The sequence below is a fragment of the Eucalyptus grandis genome, chromosome 6 (genome assembly GCF_016545825.1).
Source record: "Eucalyptus grandis isolate ANBG69807.140 chromosome 6, ASM1654582v1, whole genome shotgun sequence".
In the NCBI taxonomy this organism is placed as follows: domain Eukaryota; kingdom Viridiplantae; phylum Streptophyta; class Magnoliopsida; order Myrtales; family Myrtaceae; genus Eucalyptus; species Eucalyptus grandis.
In genome coordinates, this window is record NC_052617.1 from 48418503 (window position 1) to 48440724 (window position 22222).

Sequence of the window (22222 nt, forward strand, 5' to 3'; positions counted from 1 at the left end):
TAATTATTCCTAAATTTTTGCATTTAATGTGACTCAACTCTCAAGTAAAAGTAAGTTATTCCTTTGTGTGTAAAAATCGAATTAATTGGTACGAACATAATTCGTGAGGCTTATCACGCTTCCTCCTTAGGAACGGCCTCTTGAGTACAAGAAGAGAAACAAAACATCCATAAATTTCTTTCAGGCGGACTTAGAAATAGATTCGACCTTGCCTCATTCAGTCATTCCACCCATGGCCATATATGACTTATAACTTGAACACAAAAATTTGGTCCTCCAACTACTGAATCCACTTTATTCATGATCATTAGTTCGACCATGATCAATAGCCAGATCCAATTTCTTTCAGGTGCTAAGGTACGATAAATCGAAACACAATTTTAGCCCTACGTAAAGAGGCCAAGTATAGGTTAAGCAACACTCTTGTCAGGTACGGCATCTTGTGAAGGGAACACGACAAAATGCACTCGAATACGATACTTCTGGGAAGGTGGATCAATTGGTCAAAAAACTATGGAAACCCCAAACCCTACCTAAGCAAATCCCCGGAACCATAGAACGTTGTTTCCTCATAACACCAATTGAAACTCTTAAATGCCTATAGCATAGCCAAAAAAATCACAACTCTATATTTCATTTTCTTACTAAGAAGAGATAATATACATGTGCAACAACAGATGAAGTTTTTTCCGAATCCCACCGACCTATTGATTTCTTTGATTCCCACAGAACATCTTGGAAAACCAATAGAAAATAATATAACCAACGAGACTTTCACTACACAGGAAAAAGGTAAGAAAGCAAACCAAAGAGAAAGAAAAGACCCTCTCCTTGAAATAAAATTAGTCAGCTGATTAAAACCCCTCCAAAGAAGTTCTCCCGATATATCTCGACCTCTTGTGTATTTACACTCAGGCTGGTCAATGAGTCGACATTGAATCTTTTCTCCGATACAAACTCATACAGTCGAATAATTGTTGCCTTGTCAAAGTCTTGTCCGTTCAGAAATTAGCGTTCCAATTAATCTGAGCATTATGCTGGGCATGCTGGTAAGCACCGGTTGGGAGTCCCCCTGTCTCCACCGAACCGGATTGCGACTGTTGCAGGAGGGGATGAATGGTTGGAGCAGCAGCCACCGTCTGCGTTGGCTGATGCATTCCAAAGGCACCATGACCGGCTTGTGCCGGTGAAAAGGTGACGTGCGGTCCCTGAGGAAGACTGAACAAGTTCCCTTGCAAGCTACTCAAATCTTGGCCCATCACAGGAGGAATCCAAACTGCAGAACCTTCATTCTGGTAAAAACGTGTTTATTTTGACAAGTGAGCGCGTTTATACAAATAGTAGTAAAACAAAGCTACTACAATAAATAAATTCACAGGAAAAAGTCAAAGAAACTTAGAAGATCGATAAGGGGTGAAAGGACCCACCGGTTGAGCAGCTGAATAAGGATGATTTTCCTTCAATTGATTAGTCACTTGGTCTTCATTTATGGTCGATGCTCCAGAGGTCACAGTTGGACTAGGGTTATAACCTACGGCAGTAGAACCATATGTTGCATAGGCAGAGGGTATTCCAATTGGAGTGGCGGTTGATCCCGGTTTATATGAAGGGTAAGAGTACTTGATCCCTTGTGGAGCAACAGATTGGGGTAGATATAAATTTCCCGCTGAAGGCTGTTGAGTGAATCCATTGTGACCTATAAGTTGGTGCATCTGTGGCATGTAATATGAAGGGAGATAGTGGCCATAAGGGAAGTAGTTAAGAGGATATGGCTGCCTGAAAATAGGAACTGGTTGCGGTGACACAGCTACGGTACTCTGAGGAGTTGGGGTTGAGGTTGGACTTGGGCTAGAAAGAGCAGGAGGAGCATTCCCATTCTACAATTGGCAACAGAAAACATCAGATATACAAAGAGAATCGTTAACTAGGTAAACAGTCAAATAAACTATTGATAACTGACAATGCAACCTACCAGAGACCAGTTGTCCTCCACAATGATGAATTCAAACAATAGCAGAGCATATTATAGTGAAGACAGGCAAACTCAAGTCATCACTCCACAATGGAACTCATGAAACAGGCCAAAGAATTAGCTCTTTCCCAAGTTTATCTATGTAAGAAAGCTGAGTAGTTAAAAAATTAATTCAGTTGATTGCAAATGGATTTGTTATGTTTTATGTCCTACCTATGTCTTTTCATATAGGTTTTGCTTAAACGGCATAATTTTCTCAATGATCTTCCCACATAAGACTCATAAGTAAAATAGAACTACAGTTCAGATCAAATATCCTCTAAAAACCTGTGACTAAACCATTTACTGCAATAAAAAGCCATCATTTTCAATTTCAATTCTAACGTGTTTGTTTTCTAACCACTTCCTCCGACCAGCTCATGCTATTTTACAAAATAAAAAAACTATGCTCAATTGCATTTACCATACTGATAAAGGGCATCCAAATGGTCACTCACACTATAGTCCAGCCTAAGCCTCACATACAGAAGTTGCAACATAAACATGTCAATGGAATCTACAAGCTGACAACCTCAGATAAAAACAATCTATTCTGTTCCCTTTAAATCTGATGATTCTCACAAGTTTTCTTCCTCACCATTGGTAAGTATTTACTATTGCTCTGAAATAGGGTAGAACATGATAAAGATCATATTAATAACAGTCTTCCTCAATAACATGTTCTAATTCAATTTGTGCCCTTCCTATCAAAGAGAGAGAAGAGATCCAAGTGAGAATTAAGGGGATTTCTCTTTCCAATCTTGGTTTTTTCTACTGCTTATGCTAGCCCAAGGCATAAGAAATCATGGCATAATTGATCTCTTCTCACTTCTTACATGATATACCTCGATTGATCGGTGGTGATTTGAATGAATTATTTACTAGCAAAGACAAGTTTTTCGTCTTCTTCCCTTTTTTTCTTTTTTTTTTTTTTTTTTTTTTGGGGGGGCTGTTCTTTAGATCTCAGACGTATATCTAGTTTAAATTTGCATTGTTGTATTAATAACTAAATTTCTGCAGTGAACTTGGGTCTACTATTACAAAGAAGTCAACATTTAAGTGGCATATGCCTTATCTATAATCAAATCAAGCCAAAAGGAAAAAGAACCTACGTCAATCAGCAGCATTGGACATACCATGAAAGTTGATGGTCGAGACGCATCCCGTGCCTGGACCTCAGGTCCTTCGAGCTGCACAAACTGGCTACCCAGAATGGATGGCATCACACCAAAGCTCTTATTGCCAGGGACATCCTGAGCAACAGGATCTTGAGGGGCCTCAGAACTCAAATTTTGCTTGGCCTGATCAAACGTCAAGTTACTCAAGCTCAAAACCTTGTTCCCTGAAGATGGTTGCACCATCTCAAGGGCAAGAGCTGAAGCTTCGGGATGTTCAGCAAGATTTCCAATTTGATTGCTGAAACCAATTAGTAAAATGTTAAAAGCGCACTAGCCTTCCCAAGAATTAATAGTCTACTGTTCATAGTTCACAGGAATGCACAAAATGCAGCTTAAATGCTATCTAGGTCTCCAACAAAGAAACCAAACTTGGCTCAAAGTTAGTGCTTAAAACCCTCACTTTGCTCCATCACTTTTCTTCCTTTTGGGATATAAACTTTGTTCTACTTTGTTGCTTTCAGCACCCTCAACATTGATGGACATACAGAAACATAATATACACAAGATAATCCAATAAAAGAATAGGCAGGGCAAGATCATTAGAATTATTTATTGCGTGGTCAACCTCAAAATTAAGAAAAGAGCAAATTCAGGAAGAAAAGAGTAAACTAAAGAGATCTTGAGAATAGAAGACAAGGGATAATGATGCATTCCATGTGACTCTCAACCTCTTGGAGAGTTCCATTTCTAAGTTTCTACACCTAAAACCACCACTTTCACAAAACACATAGCAGTTCAAGCAAGATCCATTCAGCTAGTGAATGACTTGATTTCAGGAGCTGCCATTGTTGTGAAAGGACACCACGCATGGTTAAGTAACTACTACCAACAGGGGATTCATACAGATTCGCAAGTTACACTTCCTGCAGATTAAGGAGAAATGCTAATTCTCCTGATTTTGTAGTGATTTTCTGATTCTTCTCAAAGAAAGAAGAATCACTACAAAACTCAGAAAAACTACCGTTTCGCACAGAAAACATCAATCCACAATTATGGAACCATAGAAAAAACCCCAAACACCTCTTTCTGACAGTGCAAGCTCTTGATGATTGATATAGAAGGGAAAATGAAGTTTAAACTGTCAAAGGTTTCAGGTTTCCTCAACGTCAAGACTCCATCATAATTCCTGTACAAAGAACTTGATTATCATGCCATTCAAATTCCAGCTTCCTATGTCTTTACTTCAGTGTCTAAGAAGCATGAAGCAGAATGAGCCAACACATCTCACATTGCATTACTGGCGCAATTATTTGGCAGATAATACATGCATTAAAGAACAACAAAAGGTATAAAGCAACATACTTGAGTGCAGAAAATCCTAGATACAGCTAAAGCATTTCAATGAACGTGATTTCATGACAGTAACCAACCTCAGAGAAGATTCCTGTACAGTTACATCACTTCCCTGAGAAGATTCAACACCAAAACTGGATTTATCATCACCCACAGTGCCACTGCCATCAATGATTTCTGTGCTTGCTCCAAGACAAGCATCAAAGCTTCCAAATGTCAAACTGTTCTTGAAAGCTTCAGATACTTGAAAATGGTTCGGGAAAATTACATGCTGACCATCAGAGAGACTTGACGGATGGAGAGAATGGGAGCTGGCTTCGCTTTTGTCCAGTGCAACCTCAGATGCAATCACTGTATCGGAAACATGAATAAGAGCTGAACACATTGAGGCTCACTGAGGAAGAAATATATAGCAAGATTCAGCCAACAATTTGAAAGAGTATACTGAACAAGTACTTGGTTAAAGAAACCAAAAATAAACAATTTTAATGGTTAGAAATCAGCAATATTGCCATGGCATTTCTTGCAATAGCGGAATATCAGACGAGAGGCTGCTACACTTCAATGGACAGCTCCAGTTAGCATTGAAATTCAGTTTCCATATTGATGAATCATTATTCTAAAGAAAATCAATAAAGATTCAATGTCCTTGACAAGCAGAACTGTTTAATCAAGTCCAGAGATGGGAAAGTTAAGAGGAAATAAGCAAAAGATGGATCCACAAATGCTCCTTGAGACATCAGATCCTGGCATGATCTCACTTGCAATTAAGAGGAGCCATCCTAATGAACATTTCAATAAATTACAAAAGCAATCTTATAATGTCAGCATACCTTCTAATGGGTCACTGGCCTCTGGCGGTGACTTGTCATCGTCTTTTGAAGATGATTTGGTCATGGGAGACCCAGACCTGGTCCGCATAGATGTTGGCAATAACTGAGCTGAATGGCCCTGGGAAAATTCCACAACTGAATCAAGAGACTTTTCCTTGGAAGCGCAGCGCGCAGGAACCATCTCGTCACCTGCTTTTCCATTGTTGACAGAATCTGCACCTAATTTCCGGGGAACAGATGGAGCCAATACAGATTCTGAAACAGAGGAAATATCGGAGGCAGATGCTGAAGTGGCAGAGACCAGGAGCTGGTCAGGCATCACTGCAGACTTTCCTTCCTCTGCCCTAGTCACAGAATCAGAAATGACCACAGAATTTCCCAGCTTATTTTCAGCACTTGTAGGAATTGATGGCAACGGACCCTCTGTGTTCAAATCCACCACTGACTTAGCATCAGGTCCACTGGGACTGCCATTTGCAGAAGAGTTCAGTGCATGAACTTGAGCAGAGAGCCCATTAGACCAATGAGAAGGTCCATTTTGCACCAAATTGGAAGCCCTAAAAGCAATGAAGGTTTTATAAACCATACATGCCCAGCATAGATAATTAACAAAACTAACAAAAAGTAGAATCTAATACTGAAAAGAGTATAGCAAGAATACTTTGTCGCACGTGGCACTGCACTGTTTTTGTTCATCTGCGGAGGCATAGGATTGGGCACCCTCTCCACTGAATTACTACTTCTTTTGTCCCTTTGAACAAGCATATTCCTCCCACCACCTGCATTTGGATAAAAAAGACAACCAATAAAACCACATGAGAGATAGAAATTTGCAGAGCTAGGGTAGGCATTGCTCCTCCATCTCCAACGTGTAGGTTGACTGAATAACGGATCTGTAGGTAATAACTTTCCACAAAAGGTAGAGAAGAGAAATCCTATAGAGAGAAAGCCAACTACCAGAAGAGACATAGTTCGAACGAGGATGTCTGTTTCCCCTAGCCCCTCGTCCCTGAGTGTCTGTTGTCGACTTGGATTCCGGTGATCTTCCATTTGTACTCTAACAATGTAAAAGCACAAAACAATCAAAAACAACAAGTAATGATAAGGTACAAGCACAATATTGTCAAACAGCATTATCAACTTAATCAAGCAAACCATCCGATGATAATGATTGCTATGCTTTTTCCATTAGATGAACTACCAAAAGAAAAGCACAATCATCTAATGATATGTTCATTGGACCTATCATACCAATGACTCTCTCATTGAAACAACAAAACAATTATGACTCTTTAAAACAATGGAAAAACTTTCCGACTGTGAATAACCTTAATGGTCAAATCATATCAGTTTTTAAAATTTTGAGGCATTTAATGTCAAACAAAAATGAAATCTCAAAAGACAGAAAAAACTAAAATTAAGATTTAAAAACAGACTTCACCCCCAAATAAATGTCGCTGTGTGGGAACAAGATGTTATACTATCTCCACTGCACAAGTAAGCAAATAAACCGAGGAAAGACAATAATCTTAATTTCTACTATATACAGCCACAATTACGACTAATTTGGGCATATGTTTCCGTCAACCAGCATTGATCCCCAACAAGTTCAATAACTTCCCAGAGCATCTGCCTTGACCTGAAGACATATATCGGCCTGAATTGCATCAGTTTTAACTACTCGATACTCTAGAGAACTCATAACCCAAGCAGCTCTCTGCCTCATTTACTTTTGTCTTTCTTTGTTTATGCTAAGACACGCTTTAACAAATTCGTAGATAACAAACTAAATGAAGGCCTGTTGCTAGATTCAGCCAATCTAAGCAGCAGATGATTTTTCCATAGTGCATAAACAAGTTTCTGAAAGACAAGAACATGGTAACCATACCTCCTTTCTCCTTTCCTTTCTGCTTTTGACCTCATGATATGTGTCTGCCAACAAAAACACAAGACATTATATTTATAGAAGTGGTAACCTGAGTCAACTAGGTAACTTAAGAGTTTGCAGAATCGGTACTTTAAAATCCTGATAATAGCATATAAGGCATCAACATTGAAAACTCTCAAGCTATTCTTTGGATAAACCAAAAGCATTCGAGTGAAAAAGCAACTGATTGATATTAAAAGTGGTCTCTTCATAGCAGATAGATACAAAGTCCCATGCATACAAACCAAAAGCCAGCCACAGTTGACAATGGTGGAAAATCCCACTGATAAGATACCAAAGGGATCAAAACCGTCCAAACAAACCATCAACTCAAACTAAAAAAAAAAAAGTATAAAAACAAAGCCATGCATAGAAGCCAACAGCCAGCCACAGTTGAAAATGGAGGAAAATTACACTGATATGAAACCAAAGCTATCAAATTCATCAAAAGAAATCATCAACTCAATCTAAACAAAAATTTCATCATTTCTCGCCATAGACACACCAGGTCAAGCATCTAAATTTATAAATTTCCAGCATTGAGCATAGTAACACAGGTCAAGCATTTAAATTGATAAATTTCCAGCATCGAACATGGCAGACAGTGAAGGAAACTCTACCAATGAGGAATAACATAAGTCAAAAGTTGTTGCTGAGTGTCAAAGGAACAGAATGTGTTGACAACAATAAATACAACTAGCATTAACTAAGCTTCAGAAATGCTTGTAAGTTGAGCAGAGGTCATTAAAAGTTCTTACAAATTTAAGATATGCCATAACATGAGGAATTAGATATCATGAAATGCCAAAGAAATGACATATCCAAAGCCTGCAAGTGAAGGGTCACAAAATAAACAAAATAACAGGTTGGTGGCTTTTTAGCAATTTACGCTCAAGCAAGATTGCCAAAAAAGGAAAGGGTTACTCCATGAATGAAACTTCAAGTTTCAAACTTGTCACAAGTCACGATTTAAGCAACTGATAACCCACCGATTGACCACTTCAAGGTTGTGCATTTCTTACAAACGGTAGAGCAATAAAAAAGTTCAACACCGAAAATAAGTCCCTACAGTCAGATTAGGAAGAAGTTCAATCGCCTAGAAAGTCTCTGGCTAACACAAGGTAACACCTGCAGAAGGTCCATTTCCTTTGCAAACTCGTCAGCAGCTCAGGAAAAGCATTCCAAACACTTTCCTATTTTACTTATTTCTTCATTTCCCCATCGAACGACAAGCGCTCTCACTCGCGATAGCTAAAGAAAACAAAAACTCAGAACCCGATCCTTCATAATCCCCAAACACCGACGCGCGACGAAGCACGGCCATCAGAATCTAGCTCGATACACTTCCCCCGGCCACTCGCCATCTCCCAGCACGGGAGACCCCAATCCCCCAATCGTCCCCAAAAGAACCGGAAGCGAGCGAGCCGACGGAACGAAGAGATCCAACGGACGCGAGCGGGCGGGGCAATGCCTCGACGCGCCCGCGCCGCGCCCCCACGGGTATCGCGGGCAATACCTTGGAACAGGAGCTTCTGAGCGGTCTCGTTGGGATCCATGGAGCAATCCTTGAGCATCGCGTACACATCGTCGTCCGAGTGCTGCTTGCCGGTGATCTCCTTGATGTTCTGGATGATCTTCCTCACGTCGGCCGGGATCGAAACCCTAGAGGAGCCGCCGCCGCCGCCGCCCCCGCCGCCGCCGCTCATCTTCTCCCGAAGCAGAGAGAGAGAGAGAAAGAGAGAGAGAGAGAGACTATGTGCTCGTGAATATGTCACGTAATAGCGTAATATAGAGAGAGAGAGATGGTAAGAAGAAGCAGAAATCAATGAACGAGCATATCAATGTCTGTGTGTGTGCTTTGTGTAGGAAGAGGAGAGAGAATAGAGAGAGATGGAAAGGGGAAGGAAAGTTAAATTTATAAGAGAGGGGGGCTAGCTACTACATGGAAATGAGGAGGAAGGAGTTCGGGCAAATTCCCAATTTGTGTTTGTGATGACCCTCTCCTCCCTTTTTTTTTTTTCTTAAATTTTTCTCCTCACTCCCCATTTTGTGGAAACAGGTCAAAGGAACAATTAAATGCCAATTTAAATTGGATAAATGCCGTGAAAATACATAACTATCATAACCTTATCTATTGTAATGTAAATATTTTAACCTTATTGTTTTGTCATAAAAAGCTCCCAACTTTCGTCAGTACGACAAATATACTTTGAATAGAAATAAGATAGAAGATATATGTATCATATATGTGAAAATTTAGGTTTTTTTCGTGATAAAGAAAAAGTTAAGAATATTTATATCACGAATGAAAAATTTAGAGATTTTGGTGAAATAAAAAAAAAAAATTATGATGTTTGTGTTACAATGAGTATCGTTTGCATTTTTTTTTTGGATTTTTTTTCATTTAAATTGGATAATTTTTGGTCTTATTTTATTGATATTTTGTCAAGTATTTATTGATATGAGGGGAGGAGGAATGGATGGCAAAATTGAAAATTCTGATGGAGGAAGGGTTTTAGAGGGGGCGGGGCCCATTTCGTGGGGAATGCAGGACCATCGGGTGGGGCCCTCTCTTTTCCCCTAGAGAATTTGGCATGTGAAAGTAGTGTGAGTTATTTGTTCAACAATCCATAATTAATTATTTCGATCTTTTTATTTATTTTCATCTTTTGTGTCCTATGTCTTTGCTTGGAGAAAAAAATAAAAATTAGGCTTAGGTCGCATTTGATGCCCGAAATGAGGATTCGATTACCGAAAGTGTTATTGAAATTAATTGGGCAAAACAATAAAGTAATTGGGTCTTCCCTTTATCGCAAGCATGCTTAAATAGAAAAAGTACTACATTGTTATTCTACTCAATTATATCTGTAACTTATCGTGAGATTGATTTTTCATACATTTTGATTTTCCTGCAATTGCTTTTGAGTAAGATCGATAAATCAGCATGCATTTTGTTTTATTCTTTAGGAAAACTTTGTTTTTTCTCCATTTCTCCTCGTTATTTGGACAAGTCAGAGTGGCCCTTTTATTTAATTTGAAAAGGTTGAAATTATAGCCTTTAATCAAGTTCAGTAGTGTTTTCTTGTTTTCTTTTTGAAATTTATTCCCTTCGTGTTCGACATTTATATTTGTGCTTATAATGTGCCATACGTGTAATTTTTATTGGACATTCTAACATAATATCAAAAAAAAAAATTGATATCTTTATGGGGGAAATTAATGAAAAAGTCATAAATATATTGAGTTAAAAGTATCATATTCTGGTCACATCAAAAGGTTTAGAATTGAATTATAACTCCATATAATGGCTAAAAGACTATATTAGCAAATTATTAAAACATTCAGGACTTAATTGGCCATGTTGAAGTATTTATGTTTGAATTGATATACGTACAATAGATTTTAGACTTTTTATTTTATTATAATTTTTGTTGTATCAATAGTACCTTCATATTAGGCATTCGGCTCAATGGCATGGTTTAGGATATTAATTCAGGTAAGGTTGTAGGTTTTATTGTACATACATACAAGAAAAGGCAAAACACTTGTTTCCCTTCAATTCAAATTCAAAATAGCTTGTGAGTTTGGACCATCTTTACTCTGTCTAATGACATGGCCTAGAGTTTTCCATGTCAAGCAAGATAGATGGGGTAAATTGGTGCACAAGGGAGGACAAGCATGAAAATTTTACTAGTCTTATTGACTAAGGAATGTACTTAACCATGTAATGAGTAGAAGTCAATCGAAAATACACAGTATCAAGCACAACCACTTAGTATATAGCATAAATCTATTAGAATATGTTGGTAAATGCAAGAAATTGTTGGTAAAAAAAAGGCTGGTGATATCTATCAAGTGAATTGTTGTTTACATTAGCGGCACTATTATGAAATTGCCACTTTTCTTTTTGTGTCAAATATTCTTTCAATAGCTTGAATATCGATGTATTAATTTACTTAGGGTGCGTTTGTTTCGCGGAATACATTTTCAGGGAAAACGTTTTTCTCATTTTCTAGCGTTTGGGTCGCTCAGGAAAATGAGTCAATGGAAAATGTTTTCCTAGTCAACGGAAAACATTTTCCTAACAAAACTTAAATTCAGGAAAATGATTTCCCATTTGAAAAGATCGGAAAACGTTTTCCGAATCTACCAAAGCTTAGATTTGATGCTTGATTTACAAACAATTATTCTTATAAAAATATATTTAAAAAAATTGAATTTGAATTTTTATTTTTTTAAATTAAAATTTGGAAAACATTTTAAAAATAAAAATAAAAAATTCGAATTTGCTTATTTTTCTTTTTCTTTTCTTCCTTTTTCTTTTTGCTTCTTTTTCACCTGTCACTAGCCACAAGGACGGCCGGTCAGATATGGTCTCACAAGATCGAGCGATCTCATGGCCTTCGACAACAAGGCTTAAGCTTGCTTGAGGCCAATGAGCCTCAAGCCTTGCTAAATCAGGTGAGCTCGTGGCCTCCAGCGATGAGGCTCAAGCCTCGCCAGATTGAGTGAGCTTGCAGCTTCTAGAGGCCAGCTGGCGAGCTCGCCGCCTCTAGCGACAGCTGGAGTCACCCTTTGTAAGCCAACCGATAAAAAAAATTCAATTTTTTTCCTATGATGAAGTGTGAAATTATTTTTTAATGGGATCCAAACGGCAGAAAACATTTTCAATTATACATTACTAAACAAAGGAAAACAAACCATATTATTGGAAAACGTTTTCCCGGAAAACATTTTCCTTTATCATTGAGTTTTCCGTGAAACAAACGCACCCTTCTATTTGCATAACTTATTGACGCTTTGGACTTACTAACTCTTTTTATGGAATTACCAATCTATACGTTTGTTTAACTAAATTACCAACTAGTTTTGGTTAGCAAATCTTATTTGAGTGACTATTAAATATTTTATTATTTTAGCTTACTCCTAGTAAATTAATACCTATTACTTGAGTTATCCACTCATATTTGAGTTACTTACTAAGTTTATTTTCTTATAATTATTTTTTTTTCTTCTTTTTTTCCAGCCTTTTGTTTACCTATATTACCTACGCCTTAAATTTACTGATTCTCATGTGAAATTATTAACTTTAATTGGAATGTTTAACAACTTTTTTCTTGGTAGATCAACTAGTCTTGACGTATCAATTATGCTGGGAAAAGTACCAAAAAAATCATGAACTTTTCTCTTCGAATTTCTTATTAATTTTTTTCTTTTCTTTTCCTTCTTCTTCCTCCTTGGACTTTCCTCACAGTGGCTGGCAAGCCTCGCCACATCAGTGTTTGGCCACCAACCGGTGTCCACATCAGCACCGGCCGGCCAAAATTGGTTGTATGAATTGAAATGACACCAATGCAAAAAAATTCATGACTAAATTAGTCCAATAAAAATATTTAAGATTGAATTGATATCAATATAATAGATTTAGAAATTTTTTTGTACTGCTCCCCAACTATGTTCGAGTTAGTCATAGAGTTTCTTTGGTACTATTTAATTTACCAATCTTTTGTTGGGCTTTTTAATCAATAAAAAAAGTTTGTATAGGGTGTTCAAATAAAAACATGGTGATTCATCCAATAGATTGTTAAGAATGTGCAAAAGATAGTTTGTAAGTAAAACACAAATAAGACTTAGCAAAGCAAAATCAATTGGTAATTTAATTGGAGAAATTGTGGTAATCACTATATGATTAGTTTCTTCCAAAAAGATTGGATAAGTTTAAATAGTTGGTAGGTAGAATAAAAAGTGATGACTGAATAATAAAGTTGGTAGATTAATAAACGAATAAATAAGACCTGACTACCAATTTAGATAAGGGCAACCCAAAAGTAATGGGTAAATTAAAAAAAAAAATTAGTAAGTTTCCCAGAAATTGTTCAAAATTCACTGTAATAATTTAAAATTTAAGTTGTTTGTAAGAAATGTAAATACAATCGGTTGAATAACAAGAATGGCTTTTCTTTGTTATATATGAGAAAAATTGGTAATCTATAAAAGAACCAAATAAGCAATGATAACTAACACAAACAGGAGTTAGTAACGCAAAACTAATTGGTAACATAATCGGAGAAAAATCAGTAATTACTCTTGTTGAGATTTGTAATTGCTATAAATAAATTGGCAAATATGAATTGTTAGTAAGTTAAATAAAAGGCAACTTAATATAAAAGTAGGTATGTTGAAAAAGCAAATACACTAGCAAGCAAGTCAAATGAGACTTGCGAATTATCACCAATACTTTTCGACAACTTAATCAAAGAAAAATTGGTTAGCCACTCAAATTAAGGTTGATATTATCATATAATAAGTGGTAAATGTGGTGAGATGGTAAGAAAGGTAATTAAATTTTGTAAAAGATAAAACTATTTCGTTGTCAGAGATAAACATTGTTAAGCAAAAGCTGGTAACGTTAAACTAGGTACTAATTTAACCGCAAAAAAGTTCATGTTCACTTTAATCGAGATTGAAAATTCCTAAAATGGGTTGGTGAATTTAATAAGTAAGAAAGTAAGTCAAATAAAAGTTAATACCTCAATGGAAAAGTTGGTTAATATAAAAAGGAGAATAATCAAATCACGGTAAGCAACTCATATCAGATTTAGAGTTGGAAAATCAAACTAGTTAGTAATCTATTGGGAAAAAAGTTGATGAGTCATACAAATAAAGTTAGAAAATTCCCATAATAATCAATAACTCTTAAGCATCTGTAAGAAGCACAAAATTAAAGTCGGTAAATAATAACAAAAGTTGATATATTAAAAGAAATAGCAAATAATAGTTGGTAAGTCACTTGAATGGGGATTGTTAAATTTAACATATTAGTAAGGAAGACAAATAAAAGTAAGTCAATGAAAGAAAATTGGAAATTCGCAACAGTAAAAAGGAGATAGTAATTTCATAAACTGTTGATAATTAGCTATTGTCAAGTTATTGAAAATTTAATGATCGATAACATTTTTATCAACGTGCTTTTGACACTAACATATAGTTGTTAAATCAATGTAGGGATTGTGAATAGAAATCTTGCATTCATGAATATTGATAATCAAATTGAATCCTAAGATACGCGAAATAACTAAAACAAGTTTTTCTTACCATAAAAAAAAAAAAAAAGAAAAAAATAAAGTAAGTAGAAAAGTGGGAAAAATACAAACTTTGAGTAAAATCCACAATCAAATGCAAATAATCCTAATTTCAAATTTTCAAGTGCATGTATACCGTAAAATAACATATTGTAGCACATTATCCTTCTTAGAAATGGTGACTTTTAAATAGAAATAGAAAGTTTATGTGCCATATCATTTATCATTGGTATGCAATTATATTACAAAACATATTAAACAATATACACATTGAAATAGTATAAAACCTAACTTTATTTGATTGGTAAAATATAACAAACTACGTATTGTTAAAATCGATGGATCCATATCGAATTGATGAAGTTTGTAGCAAATCAATAAAGACACCCGTGATTTCAATATGTTATAGATTCATCTAATAGATTCGTATTATTTGGACTTTGAATCTAATCGAATTGCAAAATAGGAATTGAAAATCATAAGATATTAATATCATGAAAAAACCTAAAATAGGTCATATGTGATAAATTTACTTCAAATTAATTTTTTGACCATTAAAAACCAAAAACTAGTAGATAGATAACAAATTGATCTCAAATTAATTTTTTGACCACTAAAAATCCTAAACTAGTATATTTGTAACAAATTTACTATTTGTTACTTTATGTTAATTTGGATTAATACCATATTGAATTGGTGGAGTCTATAGCGAATCGATAAAGACGCCCACAATTTCAATATGTTATAGATTAGTTTAATAGAGTCGTATTGTTTGGATTTCGAATCCAATTGAATTGCAAAATAGTAATCTAGAACCGTAATATTTTAATATCACGAAAAATCCTAAAACGATATCCCTATGAGAATTACCCAAACTATTTCTTTGATCATTAAAAACCTTAAATTTGTACATATATGACAAATTTATACTAAATTAATTTTTTGACCATAAAAAATTTCAAATTTATATATTTGTGATAAATTTACCATTCGTTAGCTTATGTTAATTAAGATTAATACTACGAAAAAACCATAAATTGGAATACTTATGACAAATGGAGGGTAAAACTCAAATTGATATATTTGTCAACTGTCATGTGTCATTCAATTCATCAATTTGATGTAAAATTTATCAAAAACTAACGAAAAGTAAAATTGTTATACATGTATCAATTGGGGGGGTTTATGGTTAAAAATTAGCTTAAAGTAAATTTGTCACATGTGTACGAGTTTTGAATTAGTCGTGGTATTAACCCAAAAAATAGGAGAGTAAAATTATCCTCATTTATAAGTATATTTTTTTCAAAGGTTAATACTACAAAAAACCTCAAACTGATACATTTATAATAAATTTACCATCCGTTATAGTTTGTTAAATTTTACCATCAAATTGCTGAGTTGAATGCATTGTGGCAGTTAACTGGTATATTAGTTTTGGATTTTACAAGTTTGTAATTTTCGGTGGTATTAATGAATAGTTGATTTGCTATAAATGTACCAATTTAGGGTTTTTGGCAGTAAAAAATTAGTTTGATGTAAACTTGTCATATGTGTTCTAATTTGAGGTCTTTGATGGTTTAAATATTAATTTAGAATAAATTTATGAAAGATATACTAAGGTTTTTTTTTTCTATGATATTATCTCATTTTTAATTGATGAACCAATTTCATGAATAAGAGAGCGAAACAAAGGTTTTAGAATTCCTTTTAAAGGAAAAATCTTTGAATCAGCAGGACATCCTTAATGTCATGTGAGATTCAAGTAAAACTCATCTTCCTCAAGACGGATCACGAATTGAGTGCGAACAGAAAAGGAGAAAAAACGAGAAATTCTCCAACTTCATCGTGGTTGTCCTCGTTCTTTACTTCGTCTCCATGCAAATTATCTCATGCACCCGCTTCCTCAAACCTCAGCACGGATCTCTACAGCTTCAAATCCTTCCGTTTGAGCTCAAACAAATCGCCGTCCCTCCTCTTACTCGAGTCAGCCTCGCAGAACCCCAGTCCGCTTCAGACGCCACTATTTGTTCTCTTCTACCTGTTGCATGGGCTCAAAGCCTTTCCGAACACTTGTTCTGTCTTTTCTTCTCCCCCCCTTCCCTCTAGCGGCCTGAGCGCAGTCGCAAACGGCATAGGATTGTTTACAGGTAGGTGGAGAAACTTGGGTCGGGGATGGAGTTTGTTCAAGTCGAAATATGACTCTTAAATTTGTAGGCATCGCATGGGGAGGCTGGAGATGCCAGGAAAATACTCGAGAGAATATGTCGCAGAGAGACTTGGTGACGTGATGGTCGAGTATAATGATTGCTCCAGTCTGTCCATGGGGAGGATATTGAAGGAACGTTGGGATATTTTGTTATTAGACGCCGGAAAGAAGCGTGCCGTCATCCGCTTCGATGGTTTCGGGCCATGTGCAATATGGCAGAAGGGTTGAGGTTGAGGAAACGGGGCGAACAAATGATGTAGCTGCAGAGGAGATTCTTTGAAATTGTGCTGACTTAGGTGCGGTTGATCTCCGTAGGAAGGTTTAGGGAGTTCTGGAATCTGAGCGGTTTAATTCGTAGAAATATCGACCTGTCAAATGCTCTAATTGATATGTATGTAAATGCAGTTGCTCAAAGGATGGTCGGGGTTTTCCAGTAGTACAAAATGGGGATCGATTGTGTCATGGTCAGCCATGATTGCCGGACTGCCTGTATATGGAAAAGGTGAGCTAAGGAACCGTTGAAACTCTTCTGCAGAATGGGGAAGCTGAACGGAGTGACTTTTTTTGTTGGTCCATCGCATGTGTGTAGCCACTTGGGCGTGGTAGACATGGGCTGCAAGCTTTTCCCCTGAACGACTAGAGATTACTGAGTAGTTCCCAAAATCGAGCGTTGTGGTTGTATGGTTGATCTCTATGCGAGAGCGGAGCTACTTCGAGAAGTTCATGATTTTGAATGGACATGCCCATGAAGCCCAATTGGATTGTGCGGGGAGTTCTGCTTGGAGGGTGCAGGCTTCACAGGAACATTGAACATTTTGACGTAGCAGTAAGGCATGTTTCTTAATTGGGATTCGTGAGAGATACCACGTGGTTTTGTGCGGCAGGAAGATGGTGATAGGGTGAGGAAATTGACTGAGATCTCAACGAGGAGAAGATGGCTGGGCGGGGTTCGATCACTGTCATGTCAATGGTGAAATACACAAATTTGTTGCTTGGGACGATATGCATCCCGAAAGAAGGGAGATATTCGAAACATAGGAAGCACACTCAAGGAAATGAGGTTGCAATGATATGCTTCTGATATTTCGGTAATCCTCTAGGCATGGAGGAGAATGACAAGGAGAAATTCTTGTTTAGTCAGTCAGATATTAGCAGTAGTTTGTGGGTCAATGGACACAGAAACTGGAACCATGTTTAGGATCATGAATTATCTTGCATTTATGAAAACCGACAGACAGCTTTGAAGTTAATATCAGACCATGCTGGTAGGGAGGGAACTGTGTGAGACCGGATCTGATCACATCGCTTCAAGAAGGCTCTTGTTTTCACGGGGAAATTTGGTACTATTTAATCGTAAGAAAACCTGACGGAGCAAAGCTTAAGACATTCTTCTCTAAATAGGTCTTTGACCAAACCTTAAATGTGAAATTTCATATCCATTTACATTCAGCTTCTAGGTTGCCCAACGGGCAATTGTTTGTCCACTGGTACTGTTCCAACTTCTCGAATGTGTTTGGCTTTCCGAACTCTAAATATGAACATTATTATCAGACGGAATACGACAGTCTTAAACATTTGCACACCATTTCCCTTCCAAACTTTATCTTACAACCGGACAGTCCTCCGTCACAATTCCAGGTGCTGTAGGACAAGTAGCCAACGGGCAATGATCATCATTCATAGCTCCCCACCAATCTGGGCCAAAAACGTCGTATGATTGAAGGGTGAAAAAGAGCAGCACTCCCATGATAGCGAGTCCAGCATCCAGAGCAGCTGACAGAACGTAGTTATACCGAGTCCACCACCCCTTGAACCTTTTGTAAATATAGAAGTTGAAGAAGATTCCAACTGCACCCCAAGTCAAATAGTGCACAGCTCTTGCTGGTGGCATCATCTGTGTAGCTCCTATGATAATCGGCATGTTTATGGACAGAATCCACTTCTGGTTGGGGAATTTTCTTGACAGGAACCAGACGGGCACCGGAGCGAGGAATCCAATGAGGAAGAACCAGTTGATCTCGGGATAGATCCCGTACTTTGCAAACATTCGGAGCGGTCCGACGACTCCCCAGATGATCGAAGCATTGTAAAAGACATCATCTCCAGGGCATGTCCAAGGGCTTCCCTCTGGTAATAGAGACGTGTCACAAATGTGTTCTACGGTGGTGAGAAGCCACCATGCCGTCGCGAAGTAGACACTTGATGCAAGAAGAGTCCCCACCAACTGCAGCATGGGAAATTCACAATCTTATGATCGGTGGAAAGCATGTTACACTATTTGAAAGTTTCAATTGTTTAATATAGTACCTGCGCGACAAACATTGATTTGGGCGGAATCTTCATGTAATGACCTAACTTAAAGTCTGATAGAAACGAGAGAGCTTGGGTCATACTAATGTATCCATACGTCTTGAATGCTACATTAGCGAGAGGCTTTCCTGGATATAAATACCCTATGACCAATTCTGTGATCACGTTCAACCCTGGCATCTGTAGAAATGTAATTCATCTTGAGAAATGCTTCTATAGACTTTCGGCTCATAAATTCAAATTCACAAATTTATGTTGCTAGATATATAAATTACCATGTTTGTTGTGGCTGTAATTATCCCAATAGGTAAAGTGAAGAATAGTGCTAAAGCGCATGCGAGCAGAAGTCCCCACCACGGTAGTTGGAGCTGGTGGTTGAAACCTTCACATGTCCACATAGAAAGTGCCACCATCATAATCAAGATTATGTGAAACCACCATTGAGGTACCGCTTCATAGTTCTCCTTCATTATTCTCGTGTGCACATCTCCAAAGTTACCCTCCAATGTTTCCGTCGTTTTCTTCCACATCCGCCATATTGATCTGATCAAACAATTATTTGAACACAGAATCTTTTTCAGGGAGTAGACAAACTAACAAAACAAGAAAGAGAAAAATTAGAAGAACTGAAGAAGCTTACTTTCCATGGAAAAGGGCGACATGTGAAAGGGTAGCTGTCAAGGTTGCAAAGCTCAACCCGTAAGTGAATGCAAACATGATGCTGAGGTAAAGTTTGCTATAACCATTATAGGCCTCCATATTGATGTCAAAAGCCTTGGCGTTGAGGATCCGAGTGATGTTATAGGTTTGGCCAGTTGAGTCGAAAGTGTTGGAGGATACGATGGGGAACCGTTTAGCTTCATATAAATTGGACCAATACGAAATGGGGAGAACGACATAGACCATCAAGAAGAACCCAATCATGATGTTGACGATGGCATAGGCTGGGTAGGCCAAAGGGCTTCCCAAGAATGCAGCGACCGTGGACCAGTCGAGGCCGAACGAGCCCAAGCCAAGGCCATGGAGGCCAGAGCCGATTTGCTGGGCCGTGACCGATTTAGTCCATATCAAGCAAACAACGGAGAAGGCAGATATTGAAGGGACAAAATAGCCTGGAATCACATAATAAGCAAAGCTTGCTATGAAAGCCATGAGGAAAAATTGGAGTCTTGTGAGTCCTCCCTTGGGTCTCCTTTCCTTCTCATTCAAAGCCCTGGATGTTACAGAAGTTGGTAATGCCAAAAAACAAAAATCACATTGTATTCTGGGGAAAAATGGAAGCTGAAGATTACGTATTGTGAAAGATAAAAAGATAAAAGAGAAAAGAAAATACCTGAAAAGAGAGACCTGTACAAGGTTTGACGGCCACCACATATAGGGAGAGTCTACAAGATATTTTCTGAACAAACCGGCCCAGCCATACCCAAGCATCTGAAATATATTCGATTAGAAGAAACTTATTTAAGAGAAATAGGCCAACACCCATTCTACACATTTATACACATTTTATTTGCATTCATGACATATAGTAATCATCATTGGCTTACAAATGGACCCATCGCATGTGCATATATTATGTGCTAAACATATGCCCTAGAGCAAAGATGGTCGACAAGCACTGTTAAGTGGATATCTTCCTTGGGAAACAAACATATAGATAGTGTTTGTCCAAGGAGAGACTACGTGCAGTAAGACCTTACCTTGGCAAGTCACGCAGTGTGCATTTACTTTACCACTTGTTTTTTAATTATAGAAATCTTATTTATATTATACTTAGGCTTTATTAACCCATCTCGTATCATGATTTAAGATAAATCAAGATCTTTGCAAGGACATACCTGAGTAGTTTGTGCTAGCATGAAGGCTGCCATGATATGAATATTTTTGTGATAAAAAGCCTTCACTATGGTGACTATCGACAGCGCATATACTCCACCAGCCCCCGAGTTTGCAAAGATAGTGATCAAAACATGTTCTTTCAAATTGAAAGGTCCTGGGTTCAGTGAGAACGACCATTTCGTGAACGGGACCTGGATTGGCTTTGAAGGGAGCGTTGCAGCCATCAGTTTCCCTATGGGAAGCACAACAATCTGTGCTGAAACTGACGAGATATAGAGCTGGTTCGAGCGGTAGCCAAAGAATTGGTTCACAAAGGCGAGGATAATACAAGAGACAATTCCAAGAACCCAAGTCCTGAATGTCAAGACGGGCAGTGAAGGGTCATCCGTGGTCAGAACCGTGAGGCGCACCTCTTCGATCGGGCAATCATTATCTTCGTTGATTCCTGCACGGTAAGCCATTGAATCCAATCACAAAAGCAGGACAAAAGCTCTGCTGTTTTCCTCATCTATCACAGAAACATCATTCGTGCAGTTGGTGCGTTGTGTGCCAACCTCCATCACGGTGCATCGAACACAATCCCATTCATACATAGGACCCTTACATTTCATGCTCCTTCATAAATTCATATATCAAATTGGTGTATGGTTCAGTCATTGGAAATTCAATAGGAAAAAAAAAAAAAAAAAAAAAGCACAAAGAGTTGGAATGCTTTTCGTAGTGATGGCGAGAAAAGCATACGAGGGACATCAATGGAGGATTGCAGGTCTTCAGTAGACTTTGAACCAATCACCTCAGAACCTGCCATCTTCTCTCTCTCTCTCTCTCTCTCAGCACTCAAATGAATGGGAAGCCTGTGGGAAACAACTCTCAGGAATCGCTCAATATAAGTATCCATCAGCCGGTTTTCAAGGCTGAATCTTTTCACATTTACCTATTTATAGAAACAATACCAGAGATGCAACGCCCTAAATCCGCATATTTTTATATTTGTTTGTGAACACACGCACAGTTCGCGTATTTTTCATTTGGTATGATGGTCGTGTTTACTTTCTTTGAGAATCACGGTGTAGCCAGTGAAGAACTAATTACTATCACCAATCAGAACCCCGAGCTTTTAGGTTTCATTTCTAGGGATTTAAGGTTTCATGAAGATGACGGTTAGAAAACAGGCTGAGAGGATGAGGATTGTTTTTGACTTGCCCAAATTAAGTGAATTGATTGAGCTGTCGTTGCTTGAAATTTAAGTGACCTTGCGACTTTCTTCTGTGCAGCAGTGATTTGGTCGGCGTACAAGATTCCGGGACAATGTATTACTTGCATAATAATTGATAAATTCCGATTAAAAAATATATACTTAACCACATACCTATCACCAGAGAAAGGAAAAGAAGAATATACCGAATATGAGTTTAACCCTAAAGAGAGGAACTTTTATACAAAAATTTTTAAAATGTGTTTCAAGCAACCACAATGTCCGTTTAATTTAAATCCTCCTAATTAGATCTTATGGATGAAGTTGGAGGGCATTTTAGTTCAGTTA

General features: G+C 37.5%; 2 protein-coding genes across 2 annotated transcripts; both read right to left on the bottom strand.

The window, feature by feature from the left end:
• Positions 1–606: 606 nt before the first annotated feature.
• On the bottom strand, positions 607–9156 carry LOC104450411 (GBF-interacting protein 1-like). The gene is made up of 9 exons (XM_010064949.3): positions 8759–9156; positions 7204–7247; positions 6273–6372; positions 5977–6094; positions 5316–5872; positions 4560–4833; positions 3148–3427; positions 1428–1877; positions 607–1292 (listed from the first exon to the last, which is right to left on the bottom strand). Exons 1-9 carry the CDS (start codon positions 8946–8948, stop codon positions 1002–1004), a joined length of 2304 nt encoding a protein of 767 aa, XP_010063251.2. The 5' UTR covers positions 8949–9156; the 3' UTR covers positions 607–1001.
• Positions 9157–18130: 8974 nt separating this feature from the next.
• Positions 18131–21140, bottom strand: LOC104452163 (oligopeptide transporter 1). Its single transcript, XM_010066674.2, has 6 exons — positions 20679–21140; positions 20174–20271; positions 19481–20053; positions 19116–19383; positions 18838–19020; positions 18131–18754 (listed from the first exon to the last, which is right to left on the bottom strand). Exons 1-6 carry the CDS (start codon positions 21138–21140, stop codon positions 18131–18133), a joined length of 2208 nt encoding a protein of 735 aa, XP_010064976.1.
• Between the last annotated feature and the right edge of the window lie 1082 nt (positions 21141–22222).